This window comes from Osmerus eperlanus, chromosome 4, assembly GCF_963692335.1.
Source record: "Osmerus eperlanus chromosome 4, fOsmEpe2.1, whole genome shotgun sequence".
NCBI lineage: Eukaryota > Metazoa > Chordata > Actinopteri > Osmeriformes > Osmeridae > Osmerus > Osmerus eperlanus.
In genome coordinates, this window is record NC_085021.1 from 21,049,429 (window position 1) to 21,072,282 (window position 22,854).

General features: G+C 42.6%; 1 protein-coding gene across 2 annotated transcripts in view; it reads right to left on the reverse strand.

Annotated features, from left to right (window-relative positions):
* Positions 1–22,854, reverse strand: part of LOC134019374 (thymocyte selection-associated high mobility group box protein TOX-like) — a 64,563-nt gene that overhangs the window by 31,070 nt on the left and 10,639 nt on the right. For both annotated transcript variants that reach the window (XM_062460208.1, XM_062460209.1), the window contains exon 2: positions 7,560–7,655. In XM_062460208.1, coding sequence (XP_062316192.1) covers positions 7,560–7,655 — 96 coding nt within the window. The remainder of the gene's footprint in view (positions 1–7,559; positions 7,656–22,854) is intronic.

Consider the following 22,854-nt stretch of genomic DNA (forward strand, 5'->3'; position numbering starts at 1 on the left):
CGTCATTTTTGCACGGCCAGGAATCAAACCAGCGACCTTCTGATTACTAGCCCGATTCTCTAACCGCTCAGCCACCTGACTCCCTATTTTTCTCCTTATTTTATTTCATCAATTTAAATACACTGTTGTGCCATCGATGACGCAAAGTAAAGCCAGCGCTAAAGGGTTCCTCAGGTTACCACCCTCTCTTAACCGTGCGACCGCAAAAGGTTTTACTGCTCATGAAAAAGTAATCTTGGATTGTTATGTTTTGTTTTTGAAGCCTTAACATTGAGCAAGAACACAATGAAAATCTTTATTACTGTGTTTGTATCTCAAAGGAGGAAAAGGATGTAATGCCAGATATCCAGACTGTGACCAGTCGCCTTATTTAATATTCAACAATAAGGTCTAATGTCAACATAAAAAGGTCAGCCATTTTGTGCCTCAACATGGCTGCCTATATATTCCAATGTACGTTTTTTTGCACTGCTCTTCTATGGCTCTCCTCGCACTGCCTCTCTCCTATTTAAAATGCCAATTTATCCTCGGCTGAATGCTATCAGCACAGCCATTACTTCACATTCACTGCAGAAATCATCTTCTCTTGCTCAGCCTCTCCCCCTTTTCTCTCTCTCTCTCTCTCCCTACTTTCCATCTCCTTTTTTATAAATCTCTATCTCTCTTTTTTCTTTCCCTCCTTTTTGCTCATTCCACCTCTCTCACCCTCTCCCTCTCACTCTATCTCTCTCTATCTTTCTATCTATCTCTGTCTCTCTCTCTCCAGTGGGCCTTGGCATTTCTCCCCCTTCACTGGTCTAATTGTGCATTCTGCCTAGACAAGGGGCTCATTAAGCAGTAATTACACACATGTTGTTTTCGGCAAACATCTCTATTTGGATTGCTTTGCATGGTAATTGTTCAGCAGGGACTGCTGCTTGCGATGCTTCCCTCTGTGACACATGGAGAAGAGAGAGAGAAAAAGAAAGAGACAGAGAGAACGAGAGAGAAACAGAGGGAAAACAAACAAGAGGAAGAGAGCGTGCGAATAAAAAAAGGAGAGAGAGAAATATGGTGATCCAGATTGTATCAGAGTGAGACAGAAAGATGGCTACAGAGATGCAGTGAGAGAGAGAGAATGAAAGAGAGAATGAGTGATTGAGAGGATGAAATAATGAGAGTTAAACAGTGAATGAGAGAGAATGAGAGAATGGAGAGAATGAAAGAGACAGAGAATGAGAGAGTGTTGAGAGAAAATGAGAGTGATAGAGAGAATGAGAGCGAGAGCGAGAGAGCGAGAGAGAGTGAGAGAAAGAGAGAGAGAGAGAGAGAGAGAGAGAGAGAGAGAGAGAGAGAGAGAGAGAGAGAAAGAGTGAGAAACTAGTAAACGAGAGAGGGAAAGAAAAGAGAAGTGACGGCCCGGAACTAGGTCAGGCCTCGCCATCATTGACGAGCTCCGCGCTTCAAAAATAATGAACCCACCAGGTGGAAGTAATGCTAACTAGCATATCCAGGGAAAACATGTAATATTTACACAGTGCTAATGGCGGGATACAATGTCTGTCTATATCTTTTCATCTCTGTGTGAGCAGGCTCTTGTTTGTTACTGCTAGTGAAGAACATAACATTGTGTGTGAAGGGCACACTTTGCTTGATGGGGTATTCATACAGTAAGCCTGATATAATAGATCATGTAACATCTGGAGTAGGGATTGGCAAGGCCAGTGGAGGAGAGGGACACATTAGGAAAGCTAGCCCATCTAAGCCTCCTGCTCAGACTAGACATGGTAGCTTGTATCCTGTCTATGAATACATAGAAACACCATGGGAGTCAATCCGATGCTTTTTGTTCATTTTAGACAGTCAGTTGTTGAGGATTAATGTAAAAATAAAATAAAACTAGATTCCAGGGTATGTGTTTCACTATCTTTATCACATACTGTTTGTTTGGTGCTTGTTCTATGGTGTGTGGTGCATTCATAGCAAAAAGAAAACTTTCAACAATGTTTTTTTTTAAATACATTTATATAAGAGACTATAAGGAGAATGTGAAATACTTGTGACTTTAAAAGCCTTTTCCAGTACACTGACTCTCTAAAAATAATTCTCTCGCAGAGCGGAATTAATAAGCGCTGCTCAGCCATTCCGTGAAGGAAGGGGGGTACAGAGGGTGGGGGCTGGGTGGGGGTGCTCATGCAATATGGATGTCTGTTTGAGCACCCTTCTTCTTCACCCACACCTCTCCCCCCCCCTCTCTTTCTCTTTCTCTCTCTCTCTCTCTCTCTCTCTCTCTCTCTCTCTCTCTCTCTCTCTCTCTCTCTCTCTCTCTCTCTCTCTCTCTCTCTCTGTGCAATTAACTGAAGAAGAGGCCTAGCAAACCTCAACCTGAAACAATCCCAATGCGTCGCTGAATTTGGATTGTGGCCAACTTGTCACTCCGGGCTCAAAGAAAGACAAGGATACTGGGAGGAGACTGACATGGAAAAGAGGGAGTTGGAAGAAGGAGAAAGAAAGAATAGAATGAAAGAAAGAAAGAAAGAAAGAAAGAAAGAGAGGGAAAGACAGCAGAGAGAGGAACTAAAGTGATAATGCTGATGTTTTACCACACCCCGAGCAAACAATAGCCATAGCGTGCACACACACACACACACACATGCGCACGCACACACACACATACACACGCATGCAAGCACACACCTACACACACACACACACACACACACGCGTGCACACCCACACACAAAGCCCATAAAGAGCCCAGCCCGTGGCCATGGCGACACATGCTCTGTTGTCGTTAGATAAGGGAAACAGAGCCTCTTCCTGGGTGTGAGCTTGATCCTGACTTCACACATACACACACCCTCACACACACACTCGCACGAACCCTCTCAAACACACTCTCATGAATACACACAACTGCAGCAGTACTAGGTCACACATAACACAGCCTCTAACCTTACTATGGATTTCTGAACTCTATTACCTGAACCAGTCATTTGAATATGCAAATATCTGTTTAGCTCTACAAGCACAAGATATATCTCTAGAACAAAGTAATCTGTATGAGACAATACATAGCACAATTTATATAAGAGTTCCTTGTCTGTTTATCAATAAATAATCGATGTTTGGTAAAACTGCAGTTAGAAAAGAACTCACGTGTCCCTATCTCACATGGAACAGAAGTTTAAACTGAGTTTAAACTGAGTAATATGCAATCACTTTCCACTGCACTTTTACACTTTTTTAGGATAGCTTCTGTCCATACTTTATTGCACTACACTGTATATCCTGCACTTACTGCTCTTGTACTTCTGGTTAGACCTAAACTACATTTCGTTGCCTTGTATCTGTACTTGTGTAATGACAATAAAGTTGAATCTAATCTAATCTAAAGTGTGCAAACAGAACCAGACTTGTAAGCAGGTTCCTACAGTTTCCTGTCTGTTTTACGTGTGGTATAAAAATAAAAAGAGTAGACTAAGATAGTTGTCAGTCATCCACTTTCTGTTGCAGTGGAACAACCACAAAACAACCGAACGAGAGATGGAAGGAGAGAGGAGAAAAGCGGTATGGAATGGGGTCGGTTGCTGCTAAATCATGTTTTCACTCAGAGCGCGCACAATAAGATAAACATCTCGGTGTTGATGTGACGCACAATAGCCATCTCCATTCCAGCAACGTGTAGCGGGTCAATAGTTGAGAGGACGATAGATTCAGAGACTTTGGAGTGTTTTTCTCTTTGCCGTGACTTGACATGGCCTCTGTGTGTCATCTGTTTCAATTCCATACATTTTCAACTAACTCCCAAAATGAAAATAATCATCTCACTGACACTGAAAGATATCGAGTATAGAGCCTGCTTGATGGAAAAACGGCAGGCCACGCACCCACCCATGAAAAGTGAAAAGTACAAAAAAATGGCAGCCAACTTTTGGAAAGTAATACAATTAAAACAGGGGATGAAAGAATACAAAGGCGTCTAATTCAAATGTAATAACATTAATATGATGACCCGTGCCACGAACATTCATCACTAATTTCAGCGAACGTTTTCAACTGAGTGAATCGGAATGAACTGTGGCACTAAAGCGAAGCCTCTTACTGAGGGGGTAAGACGACATGCCTCTGTGTGGTCTGATGAACTCTGTTGCACGCATGATGTCATTCTCTGCTGTTCAGCTCTCTGATGATGCAGCAACGTCCACAGAATGGCAACTGTGCATGTATGTGTGCATGTATGTGTGTATGTATGTGGGGGGGAGTCAGATGGCTGAGCGGTGAGGGAGTCGGGCTAGTAATCTGAAGGTTGCCAGTTCGATTCCCGGCCGTGTCAGTTGACGTTGTGTCCTTGGGCAAGGCACCTCACCCCACTTGCCTCAGGGGGGAATGTCCCTGTACTTACTGTAAGTCGCTCTGGATAAGAGCGTCTGCTAAATGACTAAATGTAAATGTAATGTGTGCATGTATGCGTGCATGTATGCGTGCATGTAAGCGTGCATGTAAGTGTGTGCTTTGGTTTGGCACGTGCATGCAAAAGGAGATTGTTGTATGTGTGCGCACATGTTGTGCGTGTGTCCTTTGGTTAGCATGTGCATGTAAATGGGGACTTTTATGTGTGTTTGTTTGTGTGCGTGTGTGTGTGCAAACCTGAGTACACCTGCATTGCTCACCCTCACCCTAACCCTGTAGTCTTGACTGCCCTGCCTTCCTAACCGTACAGAGGGGAAACACTTCCTTAACATCTGACAATGTATACTGGCATCACATTAGCAGTTAAGAGTTAGACCCTATGGCCGTCACAGGTGTTCATTTCTACTGGTGCTTTAGGTAGCATTTGGAGTGTTAGGAGTAATCTTTGAGTTCACACATACCCAAAAATAGCGTGCACACACACACACACACACACAAACATGCATGCAGTCACGCACGTAGTAATGTCTCACAATCCCAGTGTGCAAGTGCAAGAATGTACCTTTGTGCACCCTCAAACACACAGACACAAACACACAGACACACACACACAGACACACGCAAGCACACATTCAAATTTAACAGTGAAGTGCAGCCGGGGAGAACAAAAAGGGGGGGGGGGGGGGGAGTAGCAAGTTGTGTGTGTGTGTGAGGTTTGTCTGCCAAAAATGGGGGGGGGGGGGGGGGGGGATGTCGAGAACCCACTTTTAACTGAATCTGGTAAAGAGTGCAGGGGAGATAAAGGGCAGACTGAATGTCACAGAACCATAGCCCTTAGTCTCTGCTCGCCACAGCATCAGATAACGGCAGTGGAAAAAAAAAAAAACTTGGTTTCCTCTAGCATATAATTGGTTATCTTAATGCAATCTACTTCTCTCTTACTTCCTGCATAGAATGAAGTATGAAAGAAGAAGAAGAAGAAGAAGAAGAAGAAGAAGAAGAAGAAGAAGAAAGAAGGAAGGGGGGGTTGAAGTTAGTTGGTAGAGACAAAAATAAATCATTATAAGCCAAGGAAACATCTATTTCCATCTCTGTCGACTCTTGTTTCTCTCTGGCTCGGCTGTGAGAGGTGTTGTGTGCTGGCTGCTTTGTGACTTATTGGAATAGTCAACATGGTTGTGTGTGTCGTGTTGGAGGTACAGGAAAACGTAATCTAAAAGAACCTTGTTTTTCTTCGACTGGTTTGGCCTATTTTGAAGCTCAGCAGGAAGCAACATGTTATTATTTCAAAAGACAAGCATCAGTGGAAGCCAATCTGAAGATATTGAGACACAATAACAATATATAAACATCTGTACCTAATTCACTACTCGGAAACTGCTTACATGAACACAACACCACACCAACAACTGTTTTCAGACTGATCCAAAAACAAAAAAGAGGCTAAATATAACTGGTGAACATAATTTCTGAGTAATAATTCCTCCCAAAGGTCTTGTGTGACTTTCTCGTTGGCCTTGTGGGTTTTCTAAATGTAACTTTGTGGCCAAGATGCATGTTGGTAATGCAGACTGTGTGAAGAATTTGGAAAAAGTGGCCTCAGTATTGACCAATGCATGTAAGCAATTACAAAATAAACTGTGAATTGGAGGATTGTTTTTGAGTAAAGTCTGCAATCTAATTTCCTGTGTCTTTGTATGTGTGTCTGAGTATGTGTGTATGTGTGTGTGTATGTCTGTGTGTGTTTGTATGTGCACATTTTTGTGTGTATGTATCTGTGTACGTGTGTGTGTGGTTAAGACTGCGGGCCCGATCTTGCACCCAGCGCAATTTACTTTGTCAACGACGCAAGTATCATTCCTAGTTTGCACTCAACGCAAAGCTGACTTTTCCCTCCACAGACGCACGTCGAAATGACCTTGCGCTCCCGTGGGCGGTTCAGCGAAAAAGGAGGCGTGTTCCGGCGCAAACGTTCCCTGGTGCTATTTTGCAGTTTCCGAAAAACAATTCCGCCACTGACCAGGAAAAACGTGGTCTAAAGTCAATGGCGCATTATTCAGATGCTATTTTAAGGGCGCAAGCTTGGTCCGTGCACACTGCTGGCGAGGCCAGGGTCTTCTTTCTGCGAAGCTACGTTACATTGTTTTGATTTATGACGTGTTACATTTATTCAATGATTATAAAAAGATTTTCATGAGAAATCTCTGTATGTGAACATGATTTGTAACAATTGTGCCCATTTTTTCCCACGCCTGTTTAACCGAAGCTAATTTGGGTGGGTTTCTTCTCCCATCAGAATCAGAATTCGGTTTATTCGCCATGTAGCCTATGTTACACAAACACGGAATTTACTGTGGCAGGAAGGTGCAAACAATAAACATATACGGGTCTTAAATTAAGTAAAAAAGTACAATAGTTAAACTAATTCCTAGAACCAAACAATTTAAAAAATAAAATATAGGGTAGGCTATATAAAAATAAGAATGAGAATTTGAATGAGCAGCATGAGCGGGCAATTTAGTGCAATGAGAAAACTGCTCTGCCTTTCCCATACAATGTCACTTGTTTATCTGTTACGGCCCTGACTAGAACGTCGGTCTCCTTGGCTGTGAACCGCTCCTGGCGTGAGCCTGGCAAATCCGCCGTTATAATAGCAATCCGCCATGGAACAAGCGCTGCTCTTAAAGGGAATGTGAGATGACGCTCTGATTGGTTTATTGCACGTTACGCCCAAACCACACCCATTAGTAATGTAGCTACTTCGGACCTACCCATTTTAGATTTGCGCCAGGCGCAAAGTCATTTATCCCGCCGGCAAAATAGCAACCGAGCCAGAGTCCCGCCCACAAAGTTACTTGCACTTTGCGGTTTGGTACTTGCGTTTCAGATCGTCAAAATAGGGGGGTGCGTGTGTTTATGTGTGTCTGTGTAAGTCTGTATGTGTGTTTGAGAGAGAGAGACAGAGAGTGGATGAGAGAGAGAGAGACAGTTTCATAACCACTTCTCAAAGAGGAACACTGATATGCTGACCCCAGGGAGTGTCATCCCCACATCGCAACTGCCGAACTTCCAGAGGACTAAGAACTAACCCTAGGGGGACACGCACAGAGCGCTAAGGGCTTCAACATGAAGAAGCAGGCTAGAGGGGAGTCTTAGCAGTATCTCACCCCAGCAGTGGGCAGTCTTTTCCCAGCTGGGTTGGAGCCTGGAGGTGGGGTACCGTGGAGGATCCTAACCCCTCGTTCACCCACACTGTACCGGGCCTGTGATAAGAGAGAGAGGAGGAGAGAGAGGAGAAAAAAGGAAGGATGGAGGGAAGGAGACGAAGAGGGGGGGTTTAGTTTGGGAAGTACAAGCATGTTTTAGAGAGGAACATATCAACGTTGCTACACCCGAGTCAGTTGGCTGAGCGGTTAGGGAATCGGGCTAGTAATCTGAAGGTTGCCAGTTCGATTCCTGGCCGTGCAAAATGACGTTGTGTCCTTGGGCAAGGCACTTCACCCTACTTGCCTCTGGGGAATGTCCCTGTACTTACTGTAAGTCGCTCTGGATAAGAGCGTCTGCTGAATGACTATATGTACACCCTCCCTCTGTGTCGCACGGTTTGCGCCTCAAGCCCCCCCCCCCCCACACACACACACACGCGTGCCGGGGGAGGGGTAATGACATGAGACTTAAATGGTGATTCTACACAGCGTGGCACTGAGGGGGAGAATGGAGGTTAACTGTCTGACATCGCCCCTAACTCAGACACGCCCATTCACCCATATACACACACACACACACACACATTCACACACACTGTCTTGGAGGACAGAGAGATTGGTGGCACTAAGCCAAGGAGCCGGAGACCCGTGGAGGCTCAGTCCCGACAGCCTCAATCAGCACGCTGGGCAGTGTGTGTCGTGGAGGGGGTGGGATGGTGCTTTCCTGGGGACTGTTACGAAACGGCTCACACACAGCGGCGAGAGAGCGCAAACAAACAAACACACACGTAACAAATACACCACCTCCTAACCCTAGGCGCATGGTGGGAAAAGCGCCCTTCCGGCGCACACGGGACACCAAGATGAGCAGCCGAGGAAGGAAACACGAAGACCGTGTGAACTATACGGCGGTGTGCAGCTACCAGGGGAAGCGCGAGCGCTCCCCGGCTTCTCGTTTGTCACATGGTTTGAGGGTAAAAGTAAGGTGAAAGAAAGACCCTGTGGCCTCCTGGGTTTATCACAGGTAAACCGGTGTGAAGCTGTGATGAACCTCCTGCGGTTGGGGTACTTCGGAGAACAAAGACGCAGGGTAGGAAAAAGAGAGAAAGTAAGAGAGGGGAAGAACACGCGGAGTGAAAGGTGACGGCGTGGTGGAGGGTTGGTAAATCTTAATTAAAATGACTGGGGAGTTTTGCAAACAGATGAGAAATTAGGCTGCCGCGAACACAAACAAACCGCATTCGTGAGAGAGCATCCCTGAGGGGGTGAAAAACAAACAAAAAACGGCGCCACTGCACTCAGTTTTGGCACGCGTCGAAGGTGCGTGTTTGCCAGCCGACTCCCCCTAGGAGAGCTGGCTTGTGAGACCTGGCTGCTCCTATGTAGGCCTGCTGCCAGCCTGGCTCAACACACAGCTCCATTACCCCCCTATCGAGAGAACAAGTGGATCAATCCAAATCAATGATAAAGAGATATCATGGGATGCAACCAAGAGTGTTGAATGGGAGTGGGGGGGGGCTATATTATTGTGGTGGACAGTGAATGGTACTATGACACTGGGTCTGTTAAAGGTTTGTATACCGTACTTACGCCCCTTTATAAACAGTAAAAGTATGAATAGATAGCAAAAAGCTTGATACAAAGAAAAATTTTATTTCATCCGTTTTTAAAACGACTGGGAGATGAATGGTTAGTCATTAGGGCCGCTAGCACATCTTCCTAGTCAGTAATTTGTCGGAGGCTTGTGAATTTTTTATATGCTTAACTGAAAAGCCCTAGGAACGCAAACTTTATAAAATAATAAGACGCATTTCACCTTAACGTTAGGCGACTCGAGCTGAGCTTTCAATTATTTACAGTTAATGAATTGCCCCCTGAAACTAGGCCTAACTATTCCTCCAACTACAGTAGGCCTATCAACCACCCCACAGAGACTCAGAATCATCACTGTAAAATAAAGACAATAGCTCAATTACGTCTGCTATCAAAAGCAACAAGAAGAGCGCATTTTCATCTTATCTGTGTTCTGGATTCGCAGATCCGTTTTTCTCTGTCAATGGACTTAGACAATTAGCGGCAACAAGTGTGTAATTAAATAGGGAAACACAAAGCAGGCGTTTTTGGATAACTAAATGTTTCTCCACACCTAGTTATAGGTTAATTTGGATGAGAGATTCGTTTCGTCAAATATCTCAGAGGACATTCGCTATTATTATCAATGTAGCCTAAGATACAGAGTTGTAGGCTACTGTAACTTTACTGTCACCACCTCTTTGTATTTCACAACTAGTAGTGTGATACACAGAGGGTTTAGAGGGCTATCGGCATGCAGCTAGGGGCGTTTAAAAGGCCTTTACACAATCCTTTTGAGAGAGCCTTGGGATTCACCCTCCCACCAGCCTCACCACAGTTCTCACACCCTCCCCCAACTACAACCACATACGGGGATATTAGAAAAATATGACCGGGGGAGCACCCCTCATCCCTCACCATCAATGTCCCACTCTCCATGGAGACGCGGTGATTACACTTTTAAGTTCAGCACTCGCTTCACTGGACAACACTGGTTCTCCGAGTACCATAGCTACTGGTCGTTTCAAAATTGGAATTTTTTGTACCTTGCTATTCAAAGTCTGAGCAGACAACGCAAGAAAGAGAGTGATTGACATGGACATCTGTTTGCATAATTTACCATATATTTTGTATAATTTTGAGGTAAAATGTGACCTTTCATTCTTTATTCATAGCTCTACCCTGTCCAACTTCTATACTGTAGGTTTTAGATACAGTTCCAAACAGTGCCACTATTTCAGTGCAGGTACACATCATTACCTAATATGGCAGTATAAGCCGATATGGTCTAAGTGAGTGAATATAGCTTTGACCATCTGTTATCTTTCGGCATTACCATCACTACAGAGAGAAAGAAGGGGGAGAAATATATTATATATTTACATTACTATCCATTCAAAGGAAATAGCTATGAAACATTTACAGTTGCCTACATTTATCCACATATATATTGACCTTCGGTTTCTTACTTTTACCTTAGTTTCATACTTCACCAGTTCAACATTTATCCAGGCAATATATATATAAACTAAGTGGGTTTACTATATTCCATGATGTTATGATGATGCAACCATGCTTTTGCAGTAACTGCGCCACAGTGAAATTAAAGTGCAGAGGATCACATTCCTAGACAGCTGGTAGTTGTAAATTCCAATCAGGAAAAGGGGGAGGGAGTTACTTTGAAAGAAAACATATACTATTTTCATTTCAAACTGCTTTAGGGATTATGAATTCCAGCTCTAGAAAAAATGCATTAAAATAATCCACCATTTGCATGTTTTATCTTCACAAAGGAAGCTTAAACACCAACCCCCATTCCCTCCCTTCCCCCCTCCTTTTCTCCTCCTCTAACCCTTCCCCCAACTCACACACCCACACAACACAATGCAAACATGCATGTCTCTACACACACATCTAGTACACGTGCAACACAAACATGCATGTCTCTACACACACACACGCACACACACACACACACACACAGATCAACCTGCTGCCATCTGCTCTGCTTGCTTTGTACAATCCTGGTAGAATACATTATTCACTACGATACAGCACATCACACTCTCTCAATGTCATAGCCTTGTGCTGGGAAGATACTGGCTCGGAACAGAGAGCAGTCTGCTGGAGTCAGGTGGCTGAGCGGTTAGGGAATCGGGCTAGTAATCTGAAGGTTGCCAGTTTGATTCCCGGCTGTGCCAAATGACGTTGTGTCCTTGGGCAAGGCACTTCACCCTACTTGCTTCGAGGGAATGTCCCTGTACTTACTGTACTTACTGTAAATCGCTCTGGATAAGAGCATCTGCTAAATGACTAAATGTAAATGTATTGTACTCGGCAGAATGGGAGATGGCCCAGTCAGTCGCTATACGGACTGGGAGACATAATTAAAGGCGGTTGGATTTAGTTTGAGGTGATACAAGGTTGTCTGAGAAGGTTGCAGCAGGGACATATTCTAGGCTAGATTACGGGCATGTAGGGTGTTGGGGTTTGGGTTAGGGTGGATAGATCAGAACGATGGGTTAAAAAATCCCAGTTGTGGAGTGTGTGTTTGTGTGAGCCTGTGTTTGTGTGTAATGTTTGTCTGAGCTTGTCTTTGTGTGTGTATACCTGTGTGTGTTTGTGTGAGTGGGCGCATGTGTACGTTTGTGTGAGCTTGTGTGTATTTGTGTGAGCTTGTGTATTTGTGTGTAGTTGTGTGAGCTTGTGTGTTTGTGTGTAGTTGTGTGAGCTTGTGTGTTTGTGTGTAGTTGTGTGAGCTTGTGTGTTTGTGTGTAGTTGTGTGAGCTTGTGTATTTGTGTGTAGTTGTGTGAGCTTGTGTGTTTGTGTGTAGTTGTGTGAGCTTGTGTGTTTGTGTGTAGTTGTGTGAGCTTGTGTATTTGTGTGTAGTTGTGTGAGCTTGTGTGTTTGTGTGTAGTTGTGTGAGCTTGTGTGTTTGTGTGTAGTTGTGTGAGCTTGTGTATTTGTGTGTAGTTGTGTGAGCTTGTGTGTTTGTGTGTATTTGTGTGAGCTGGTGTGTTTGTGTGTATTTGTGTGAGCTTGTGTGTTTGTGTGTATTTGTGTGAGCTTGTGTGTTTGTGTGTATTTGTGTGAGCTGGTGTGTTTGTGTGTATTTGTGTGAGCTGGTGTGTGTGTATGTGGGAGTCACAAAAAACACGTGGGTGTGCAAGTGTTTGCATGTGCATTTGTATCTGTACTATACAAATATGTACATGCGTGTGCGTGTGTGCAGCTGGCTCATCCATACTTGACTACATATTGACCTATTTTGCCTTCACCTGTTTGAAAGCCAAACGTACAACATTAGACACACCTGACCTGTAATTAACCTCAGCGTGCAAGGCAAGCAAGTTCTGGTGCATCTGTCCACGTGTATGTGTGTGTGCACGTGTGTGTGTAACGTCCTACATTCTTTCTGATACGCTGCTCTATCACAATGCATAAAAATGTGTCTCTACATACCGTATTGCTGCACTCTCATATTGCCCTTTTTGTCAAATTATTTATCTCCCATTATTGTAATTTAGCAGTCTTATTTTATTCTTGTTTCAAGCCATCAACTGTTGTACCTTGTACTTCAAACAAGGTTTTGGTTTTAATCTTATGTCATAAAATTTACCATTCAGAACACTGCCAACCCTTTCACTAATATTTGAATTATAAATAAACCATAAACATGAGACACAGGTGGCCATTTTACAAATGACAGGTCTGAATTTGACTGTCTAAATACCGATTTGAATTGTAGAAAGTTGCTGCGTCAGGCAGTTCTCTTCCCCAGTTCTCTCCTCCCCTCCTTCCTCCTCTTCTCTCTTCCCCTCCTCCAGCCCCCCCACCCCCCACCCCGTCCTCCATCCCCCCCATCCCCAGATGCTCTCCCGACACTTGCCTGTGTTTGGGCTGAGACTGCGAGGGGTCATCGCCTTCCTTGTTCTCACACGTCGAGTGTGTGTGTGTGTGCGTGAAAACCAGACTCGAGTGAAAGTGAGAGTGTGTGCGTGGGAATTCACGGGTGTCCAAGTGTGTGTGTGTGCGAGTCTCGGAGTGTGTGCATGCCAGTGTGTGTGTGTGTGTGCGAGTCTCGGAGTGTGTGTGTCGGTGAGTCGCTAGCTCAATGCCAGGTCTCACTAATGAGTCTGTCAGGCACTGTTAGCGACGGCGTGTTCCCCTGGCTCACGGCGCTCCCACAGACAAACTATGATTAGCCGGGCCAATGGCACGCCACTGGGCCAGATTAAACAGTCACTGTGCCGAGAGGGGGAGGACTCCCTCTCTCACACACACACACACACACACAGGCGTGCACACACATACAAGCGAGTGCACACCACACACGCAAATTTAGTCTCACACATGCAGTGACTTCCACATTATGCTGCTTTGATATGATGGCTAACACGTGCCCCCCAAAGTCAGGAAGGGTGATGATGTCACTGGTGCTGGTTGGCTTTGAAAAATGCAGGCTCAGGGCGTTACTGTCATACAGCGTACCAAAGAAAGCTGCACATTGGACACATTTAAACTACAAAGAAATCCTGTAAGTCCAGTTAAAGGCAGCCTATGGGACCACAGACTACACGCCCCCCCCCCCAAAAAAAACTCCTGAGATATTTCTATATGTAAAAAAACACAGAGCGACTTGCATTGTCTTCCTTCAGTGTATTAAAGTTTTCTTCTACTCTCTTACACATCGTTCAGGATGTGGATCGCTCCTTCTGGCACTCCGGCTTAGAAGATGTTCATTAAAACGACATGATTCACTAATTACAGGTAATTATCCATTAATGAGGAGAGAGGATGAATGGGATGCCGTGTGGAGGAGGGCATATCATTACTCATCTCTCGCAGGACAAGTGAAATCTTTCCCCGGGTTCGACTGCCATACCTTGGTCACACCCAGCTTGACTGAGTCTGTTCTGGCCTTGCCCTCGGTGGAAGGTGAGATAATATTCTGATAAGTGAGGACAGTTTTCGTGACACTTGGGCTCTCAATTTCTCTTGCTGTCTCACACACACACACACACACACACACACACAGACACAGAGCAGTAAGGCATAGATTTTCCTCCAACTAAATATCCTTCCCAGTCAAAAACTCTGGCACCTGCAATATTCTGTATCTATGGACCAGATTTCCTTTTTTGGGTCCAAGTTTTGACCAACGTCCGCCCTCAGAAACCCCAACACACCCACTTGACATTGACCCGATAAGACAAAGAGACTCCAAGTGAGATTGATGTGAAAGTCCCAGACATGAAAGCTTTAGGTTTCTTATCTCAGGTCTCCAGAAGAAAGTCCCTAGTTCCAGCTACAGTCCACCAACTTCCCTCCATTTCTTGCTAAGGGCTTGTCTACCCTCTCCTTCTGCGCGACACTGAGAGGGTTTTTTACTGTCACCGACACACTTCCTGTCATTTCTATCCTGTCATTTCCTATAAGACAGGACTAAAGTAGTCTTTTCTTTTTACAGCACAGCGTTCGGTAAGTGGGGAAGAAATGTCCATCTATACTGTACAGCCACACGTCTTCACAAGGTGGTTTGTTTTTTGTTACAGTAATTAGGAATATTCTATTTGTTGTATGTTTGTCAATGGTTCTTCCTTACAAGGTCATGAACATAAATAAAATCTAATTATTAACTAGAGAGGGTACAATATCTGGGGAAATTGTGAGGTGTGCTTGCATCCGTTGCAACTGGGGCATTATTTTTTTTACTTTACCTCACCTCAAAACCTATTGTTTAAACTTATATTAAACATCCATACATTTGGAAAAAGACAATATTTTGCATGGACTATGCAAGCAAATCAGTGACATAATGTTTGTAATTTTAAAAGGCATTGAATACTTAATATTGACATTTAAACACCACCGAAAAAAAATCGGATCCAAATTCCAGGTTCGGAAATTCAGGCTCCTCAAATTCGAACAGTAAAATTCCGGTCCCAAAAATTCAAAGATTTTGTTTTTATTTCAATGTAAAAAAAAAATCAGAATAATTTTAATTCATTTAATTTTTGGGACCTGAATTTATACCGTGGAATTTGAGCAACCTGAATTTCCGAACCTAACATTTTTATTAGTCAGATTTTATTGTTTACATTGAAATAAATTCATGTTTAAATTTTAAAGAGGTAAATTCAAAATCAACAAATTAGGGTCTGTTTAAATTTCAATAGTAAGTATTCAATGCCTTTTAAAATTCAAAACATTATGTCACTGATTTTCTACCAACACGGAAATGATTGACAGATTGACGAAGGCAATTTACTTACACCGGTAACTAACTTGTACAGCTGAGCTAGGCTAACTGCGCGGTGTGGGATTGCTAAAGCTAACCAGTACGAAGGGCGAAAAAACAGGGTGTAGATATCACAGCCTGGAATCATAGCTAGCTACATGTTATCACGCTGCCCTGTGCCTGTAGCATTTCTGCTGCTGTCTTTTTGCTATTTTAGGTAGCTAGCTATTAGGGGTGGGGGAAAAATCGATTCACATTTGAATCGCTATTCAGTCTGCTCGCGATTCAGATCGATTCACAAATTTATGTGAATCGATTTTTTATATGTTTTTAAAATATATATATATATATATAGTTTTTTGTGGATTTTTAACAAAAAATCTCTGATAAATCGTGAATCGCTTTTTAATCGAATCGTGACCCCAAGAATAGATTTGAATTGAATCGTGAGGTACCAAAAGATTCCCAACCCTACTAGCTATCTCCCAGCTAACAAGCTACTGAACTGTAGAGCTAAGTAAATACGCGCAAGTTTGTGACGTTAGTGATGTTTGACTAGCAAGTTAGCTACCGTTAGCTTCACCTTTCGCCACAAAAACTACAAAACTTTAAAATTATGCCTAAACCGTGCAACGGAACCTTCGGGAACAATTAAAGATAACAATGATGTAATCTAATCTCTCCTGTTAGATGTGCCAACTTCAGAATAGAGTGAAAAATGGTTGTTGACACATGATCATTGGTGTCTGTGGTCATTTCTAAACTGACCAAAACAACAACGTCATACAAACTGCCATCAGCCCCTTCCCTCACGTGCACAAAACATCCAATACATTTTTGTCACAGTTTTTCAGTTCACTTGCCTTTTACAGCATAAACACTGAAATGGGAATATCACATAAATAACCCTTTATTTACACTATGCTAATCCAATCACCACACCATAGTTCATTCAATTTGTGCCCTGACAGTGAACTGGCCCCCTTCCCTTCTCTAAAGCATATTTATCATGATGCCATTTGCCTCGAACAACACATCCCCCGTTCTCTTGCTGCAATGTGCAGAATGTGATATACTGCACAGCACAATGGAATAATTGTGTTTTTTCCCCCTTGAGGGGAAAAACGAAAGGCGGGGGGAGAGGAGAAATCTATGTGAAAGATGTACAGTATTCAAGCCTCATAGACTTTGACAGGAGTGAGGGCATTTGCTGTGGTGTGGATTCGCAATGTACATACAAAATGTGATTACTGCGTCATGAAGGGGAACCATTGGAGAGACGCTGTGCTTCTTAAAAACCACAGTGACCAGGCATACTGTATCTGACGATTTTCTGTCGTAGCAAAACAACTATTCTATAAGGACACAGCCCTACTCATGCCAAAACATAGGTTCTAAACTGCTAGACCAGCTCTGAATGTGTTCCAGATGTTTAAAAATAAAATTCCTCTGTGAAATAAAAACACAGTACACTGGATCTAAGAATTACAAACACACTGAAATACCAACAAGTAGTACAATAATACAGAGTATGTATATATATGTATATATTTATTTATTTATATTTTATATATAATGTATGAAATTAAGAAAGATATCTTTGTTCATTTCATAGTGTGCATACTGAGAGCGAACCTTTGTAGTTTCATCCATTGCATGTGTTGTCTGAGAAACTCTAATGAGCACAGATCAATAGCATACTTTCCATTTCAACACAACGCACTGATGCTTAGCATGTGTGCAGGGCCACACATTTGGAACGTGTCCAACCTTGTCAACACACAAGCTGTATATTGTCTCTGCAAAGTAAAAAAAATCAGTAAGTGAACATATAAGCTTTTGAAACTGATCTGAATGTCTTTCCACACCCAAAGTTTGAGAGCTGTTTCTGCAAAATCACAAAAGTATTGTCTGACAATGATCATGGAAAACAAGCAGGTGGGCGGACCTTTTTGTGACACTGGACGCAAACGTGTATGAGCATCTGTCTCATATCTCTCATGTTAGCAGATTAGCTGTCAACAGGTTCAATGTATCCTTTAGACAAACGCCACATATTTAAATTTTTTCATCATGGAAAAATACTCACTGGTCTAAATACATCTATTCCATGACAGCAGTAAAGTCATAAAAGGTCATAAAACATTGTTAATATGCCAATAAAACGATCCACCCTAAAATAAAAGAATATAAAAACAAACAATAAGAGTCGCCCTCCGGTCTTGAGCAAACAAACCCAAGAAAATCAATTTCCTCCTCAACAGGATGCCCGCCTCAAGCTAGCTGTTTTTATGGCCACCGCTGAAAGGTATAAAAATCTAACATGCTTCAACTGAGAAAATATCAATCTACATCCTCGCTCACAGTGAGGCCTGAGCTGCCAAACACAAGCTATAAATCTTAAGTTAATTACTGGCATTAGCTTGAAAGGTAATAGGTTTCGTTAGTTCTGTGAGAGGGCCTGTGTGTATTGCTTGCAGCTACTGTACTTACAGTTCCCAACGCAGTCATTCACTCTGACAAGCTGCTGATGGTAAAATAGCATCAGAGCCCACGATGGAAAATCCGTTTAGTTTCTTTTTTGATAATCATCAGATTGAACAAAATTCAGTGATGAGCTGTGTTGCGAAAAAAATCACATGAAAAGGGATAGCATCATCAAAACATATCGTCTCTGACACCTTCCTGTCTATCTTGCGGATCCTCTTGATGTCCACATTTTGAGACACAGTCTGGTCCAGTGGAAAGGAACTCTTAAGGACATAAAGCCCTCTATACAATCCTTCTTTCCTTCTCTAAACCAAGGGCCCACATTCACTGACAGAAGACTAATCTCATTACCCTCTTTTCCTTCAGCAAGAGCGAATAAATATTCATTTCGGAATAAGGCAATCGTCAGGAGGGGAGAGGAAAAAAATTCAATCTCACGCACTCCCATTTCATTTTCCGTGTAATTAAATCAGTTAAACGTTATAAAAACATGTAAACTCGTCAATGACTTGGAGCCATTTGCATTTTTAATCAGGGCAGATTAATTGTAATAAGCCAGTCAAAATGTGGCAGTGACTGAGGAGACATATTGTATGTCTGTCACAGGCTTGTCATTCCGCCTTTCTCTTCCCTATCCTGTTATGCTAATTGTCCTTTTTTTATTAGGGCTTTTTCCCTTGATCAACAACCAGCTAAGGCTATTAAGTCTTAATCTCACATTAGTGCACTTTTCACCTTAAACATCTTTTGACTTCCCTCGGTTTATATAAAGGTAAACGGTTAGCCCCGTGGGCTCGTCAGTGCAACACAGTAATACTCCTATTTCATAGCTTCTGTTTTGGTAAACAGCCGGCAATAAGGAACAAACGAAGCCAGGATAAAAATGCGGATTTCTAAAACCTGGCGTTAAGACAAAACAAGCACAATGGTTGCTGAAATGGATATAACTACAGCTGCCTCAAGCTAGGTAACTAACCATACAAGTTCAATATGTCTGATGCATTCAGACATCACCCCCCTCCCCCACCATCTCCATCTCCTGGGAGTCTTTCGACAATTCAATTTCAGACATTGTGATTGTTATCTGATTGGAAGATACCACTTCCAGGAAGATACCACTTACGGTAAATCTGGCATTTTAGGCTATATTACACCAGTGGTGTAACTCATAGTGAGTGACTATTCCTCGATTCACATAACCACAGAATATTCTAGACACTGTAGTAAACTGTAACTGTATCAGCATAGGTTTCATGTCCCAATCACATTTTTATAAAGGCAAATCCCCCCACCCCCTAGGGTTAATGGTTTGTGTGTATCTACATCCTTTCGTACACCCTAATTTAATAGTTCTTATCTGGTCCTGCATTCACAAACTTCAAATATTTCGGTAACTACTTGAGTCTCACGTCCTGTAATGTGGTAACAGTCTCATAATGCTACTGTGCTAAAAAGATACCCCCTCGGGTGAAACTCACAACAAGTTAAAGTGTGTTACTCTGCTGGCACATGTGAACAGCTAGGGCGGATGGTGCCATCTTAACCAACCGCTCGTACCACATAACCTTATTGTGGTGAAGAAAGTGGGGTCGGGGACATGCTAGCCAACTGACAAAGCAGAAGCAGAAACATGTGGTAACATTTCTTTGAACTTCTAATGATTTTTTTAAAGTGGATTTAAAAAAAATATATATTTGTTCCCTTTTTTCAGTGAACCTCAACAACATTGCTCTACAAACTGCAATCTAAATGTAAAACAAGGTTCATGTTTTCCAGATGGAGGTTAATCAAATTTAACCATGAGCACAGAGTAGAGTAGAAAAAACAACCACAATCTAAATAGGCCGATGCATAGAAACATACAGATGCAGTACTGTAGCACAAGAACTAAAGCAAAACGTGCTTTGTAACTTAACTGGACAAGCTGTGCAAGGTACTTGTACAATACATTTACTACATTGCAGTTTAGGTTGAATAAAATTCATAATGATGGTCCAAACCTGTTAAAATATTCTTCAACAAAGCACATTTATACCTATTAAAGTTTAGCCTACCTATGAAATCCCTTATGAAAATGCCTTCTCCACAGTATACATCCTGTCATCTTAGTCTTGTTCTTCACAAAACCGAAGCTAAATATAGACTAAACAGCAGAGTTGTCAGAGCTGATTCAGCAGGACAGGTACAGGGAAAGTGTATTAATTTTCTCGTAAGCGAGAAAAGTGCTTTTCAACGTTTCAATACCCCCCACTTTGCTGTATTTCTGTACATTAAGGACATTTTCAGTCACTTCAGGTTTCTTTTTCTTATTAAGGAAATTACCTGATATTTCCACTGTGTACCCCCCCCCTCCCTTCACCCGGACCTGAAACACACACACTCACACATATACAAACACACATATATTTGGCCTTTCCTATCCCCTCCTATCAAACAATCAAACAGCCTTTTCCTCAACTCTAAATCTTTCTTCAACTTTCCTTAAAGTCTAACTAGCTTGTTATACTATCAATTCACAGTGAATTGAAAGTGCCTTTAAAGGCATCATAATTTACATATTACTCACTTTCCTTCTCTGCATAGAGAACTCAATAAGCTCTCCCTTAAGTAAACAGAAGGTGAGCGTTACTATGGGGATGTAGAGTGTTCCACTGTGCTCTGTGGCACAGTGGGCCTGTTTATATTGTGGTGAGAGAGAGCAGCTGTCTTTACCTTTGGCAGGCAAAAACAGGCTCATTAAAGGCGGCCATGTTTGTTTTTGTGCCCGATACCTAGCCCTAAGCAAACACTGCCCTATCTCTTCTCTGCAGCCCTCATGGTCTCAACATTTCCTTTCCTATTGTGGAGAGGCAGTCATAGGTTTCCATGTAAGTCCAAGCCAAGCTGCCAATGACTTTCAAAGAATGTGTGGTTAATTGAGAAATTTGTTGAGGCAGACTACCACTGAAATGTTTAAATGTGGGAGGTGTCTCTCCCTCCCATTGAGTTGTGGGTTGTAATGAAATGAATGGAATAACTTATGTATTATCTTGTGATCAACATCAGTATCTCAGAAAAATGACCATCCTTTGCTTGTGTATTTAGATGTCTGACATCATAGCAAACACATTGTAAAAAAAAACAACTGTTTTTTTTTTAGCAGGTCACTTTTCTTCATAATTTCAACATCTGAGCACCTTCAGAAGATGCGGGATATTTCTTCGAATGAACGTTCAAGCCCCTCGCTTATTAGATTCAGACTCTTTTCGTCGTTCGTCAAGCCCACCGTCACAACGCATTCTGAAATGGGGCCCTAATGTGGAGTAATGAGGTTGTCATGGCGGAACAATCTCTGCTTGTTTGAGTTTGAGTCATGTTGTAGATTCAATTAAATCAGCTGAAGTCAAACTGGCCTGGGGCCACGGGGGTAATGGGTGACCTCACTCTAACAACGCTCTGACATATTGAAACAAAAGGAGGAAAGACCCTGAGCCAGTTGCAAAAGCAAACTCCACTTATGGATACAGTAGAAATGACAGTGCATTCACTAGTTCTCTTTCAGAGAATCAACAGTGTGGCGATGTGTGTTTTTAGCTACAAATGAATTGATGCGTGTTTGTAGGATGTAAAATGTAATGTTGGATTTTATACCCAACTGAATTATAGAAGCCAACTCACTTCACAGCACAAGGCTGGTATTTGTGACCTAAAAAATGATGGATATTTTACAATTATTTCCTGTTTATGTTCTCGTTGCTTAATAAACAACATGGGCCCTAAAAGCCACATTATCAAACTATCGCACATATTTTTCAACAGCTGTTCCGTGTCTTTTCTGAAGTTTATTTGCCCACGCAAGTCTAAATTGATTTGTTCCGACATCGAAATGCCTGGAATCTAAATCACCAGACAAACACTCCTAAGGCCATGTAAACACACTTTAATGTTCAAATCTACATAGATGGTTTCTGGGTTAGAGCTATATTTTGCCAGGGGCCAGAGCACTTTAGACTTTTATTAGACTCTCCCCTGACATGCGGTTTATGGAGGTGAGGCAGGGCCTTCCTCATACTGTAGCTATGTCACCACACCTGAGAGAGATCTCTACACAGACTGTATTAGCAGAGGATACAAGCTGGCTCAGTGTGATGTTAACTAACCCAGAGATGAGACGTTATAGTATCAAGTGGGGGCGAAAGCAGCTTCAGCTAACGATTCCACAGTCAGCCCTGCTTGGGAATTCACAAGGGCTGCAGCCGTTTAACAGATAACACAAACCATAGAGACACACACAAACACACACATACGCACGCATACACACTCACGCATACACACACACACACACACACGAGCACAGATGCACACACACACTCATGCACACACACACTCTGGCTGCACCTCATTAGGCTGCGTTCCCTCCGGCCCTGATTCCATTAGAAATTAAAACTCAGGACAATTAGCAGCAGATTGGTCTCAACTCAGTGCTCCGCGCCCTGCTCTCAAGGCTTTGAGATGACTTAATTACAGTCTCTTCTGAAACTCATACAACGAGCACAAGCTGGGGTACACTGGGAATACCTGGCAACCCGGAATTATCAAGGGTTCGTTCACAACAGCAGTTGGGTATCGGCTTAGGGTTCGATATGGTATGAACAGTGTCATTTTGGTTGTTAGTCAATCTGTGTTTTCGTTACAGTAAGATTCAGTGAATCATAAGATCCTTACTCAAAGTGTAGACATAGTTGAACCACAAGTTTCAACAGAAATTCTAAATCGAAAAAAGAAAACCAGGTGTTATCGAGGTATTGGATAGTATTTACAAAATTTCCCATGCCATTTCTACTGGGTGGAATCTACAAAATGTGCATACTCCATGGAGATTGGAGAGAGTGACCTTCGCGACAGAAAGGAAGAAGAAAAGGAAGAAGAAAAGTTGATAATTCAGTGTTTGCCTGAAGTGGTCACGTGACTCT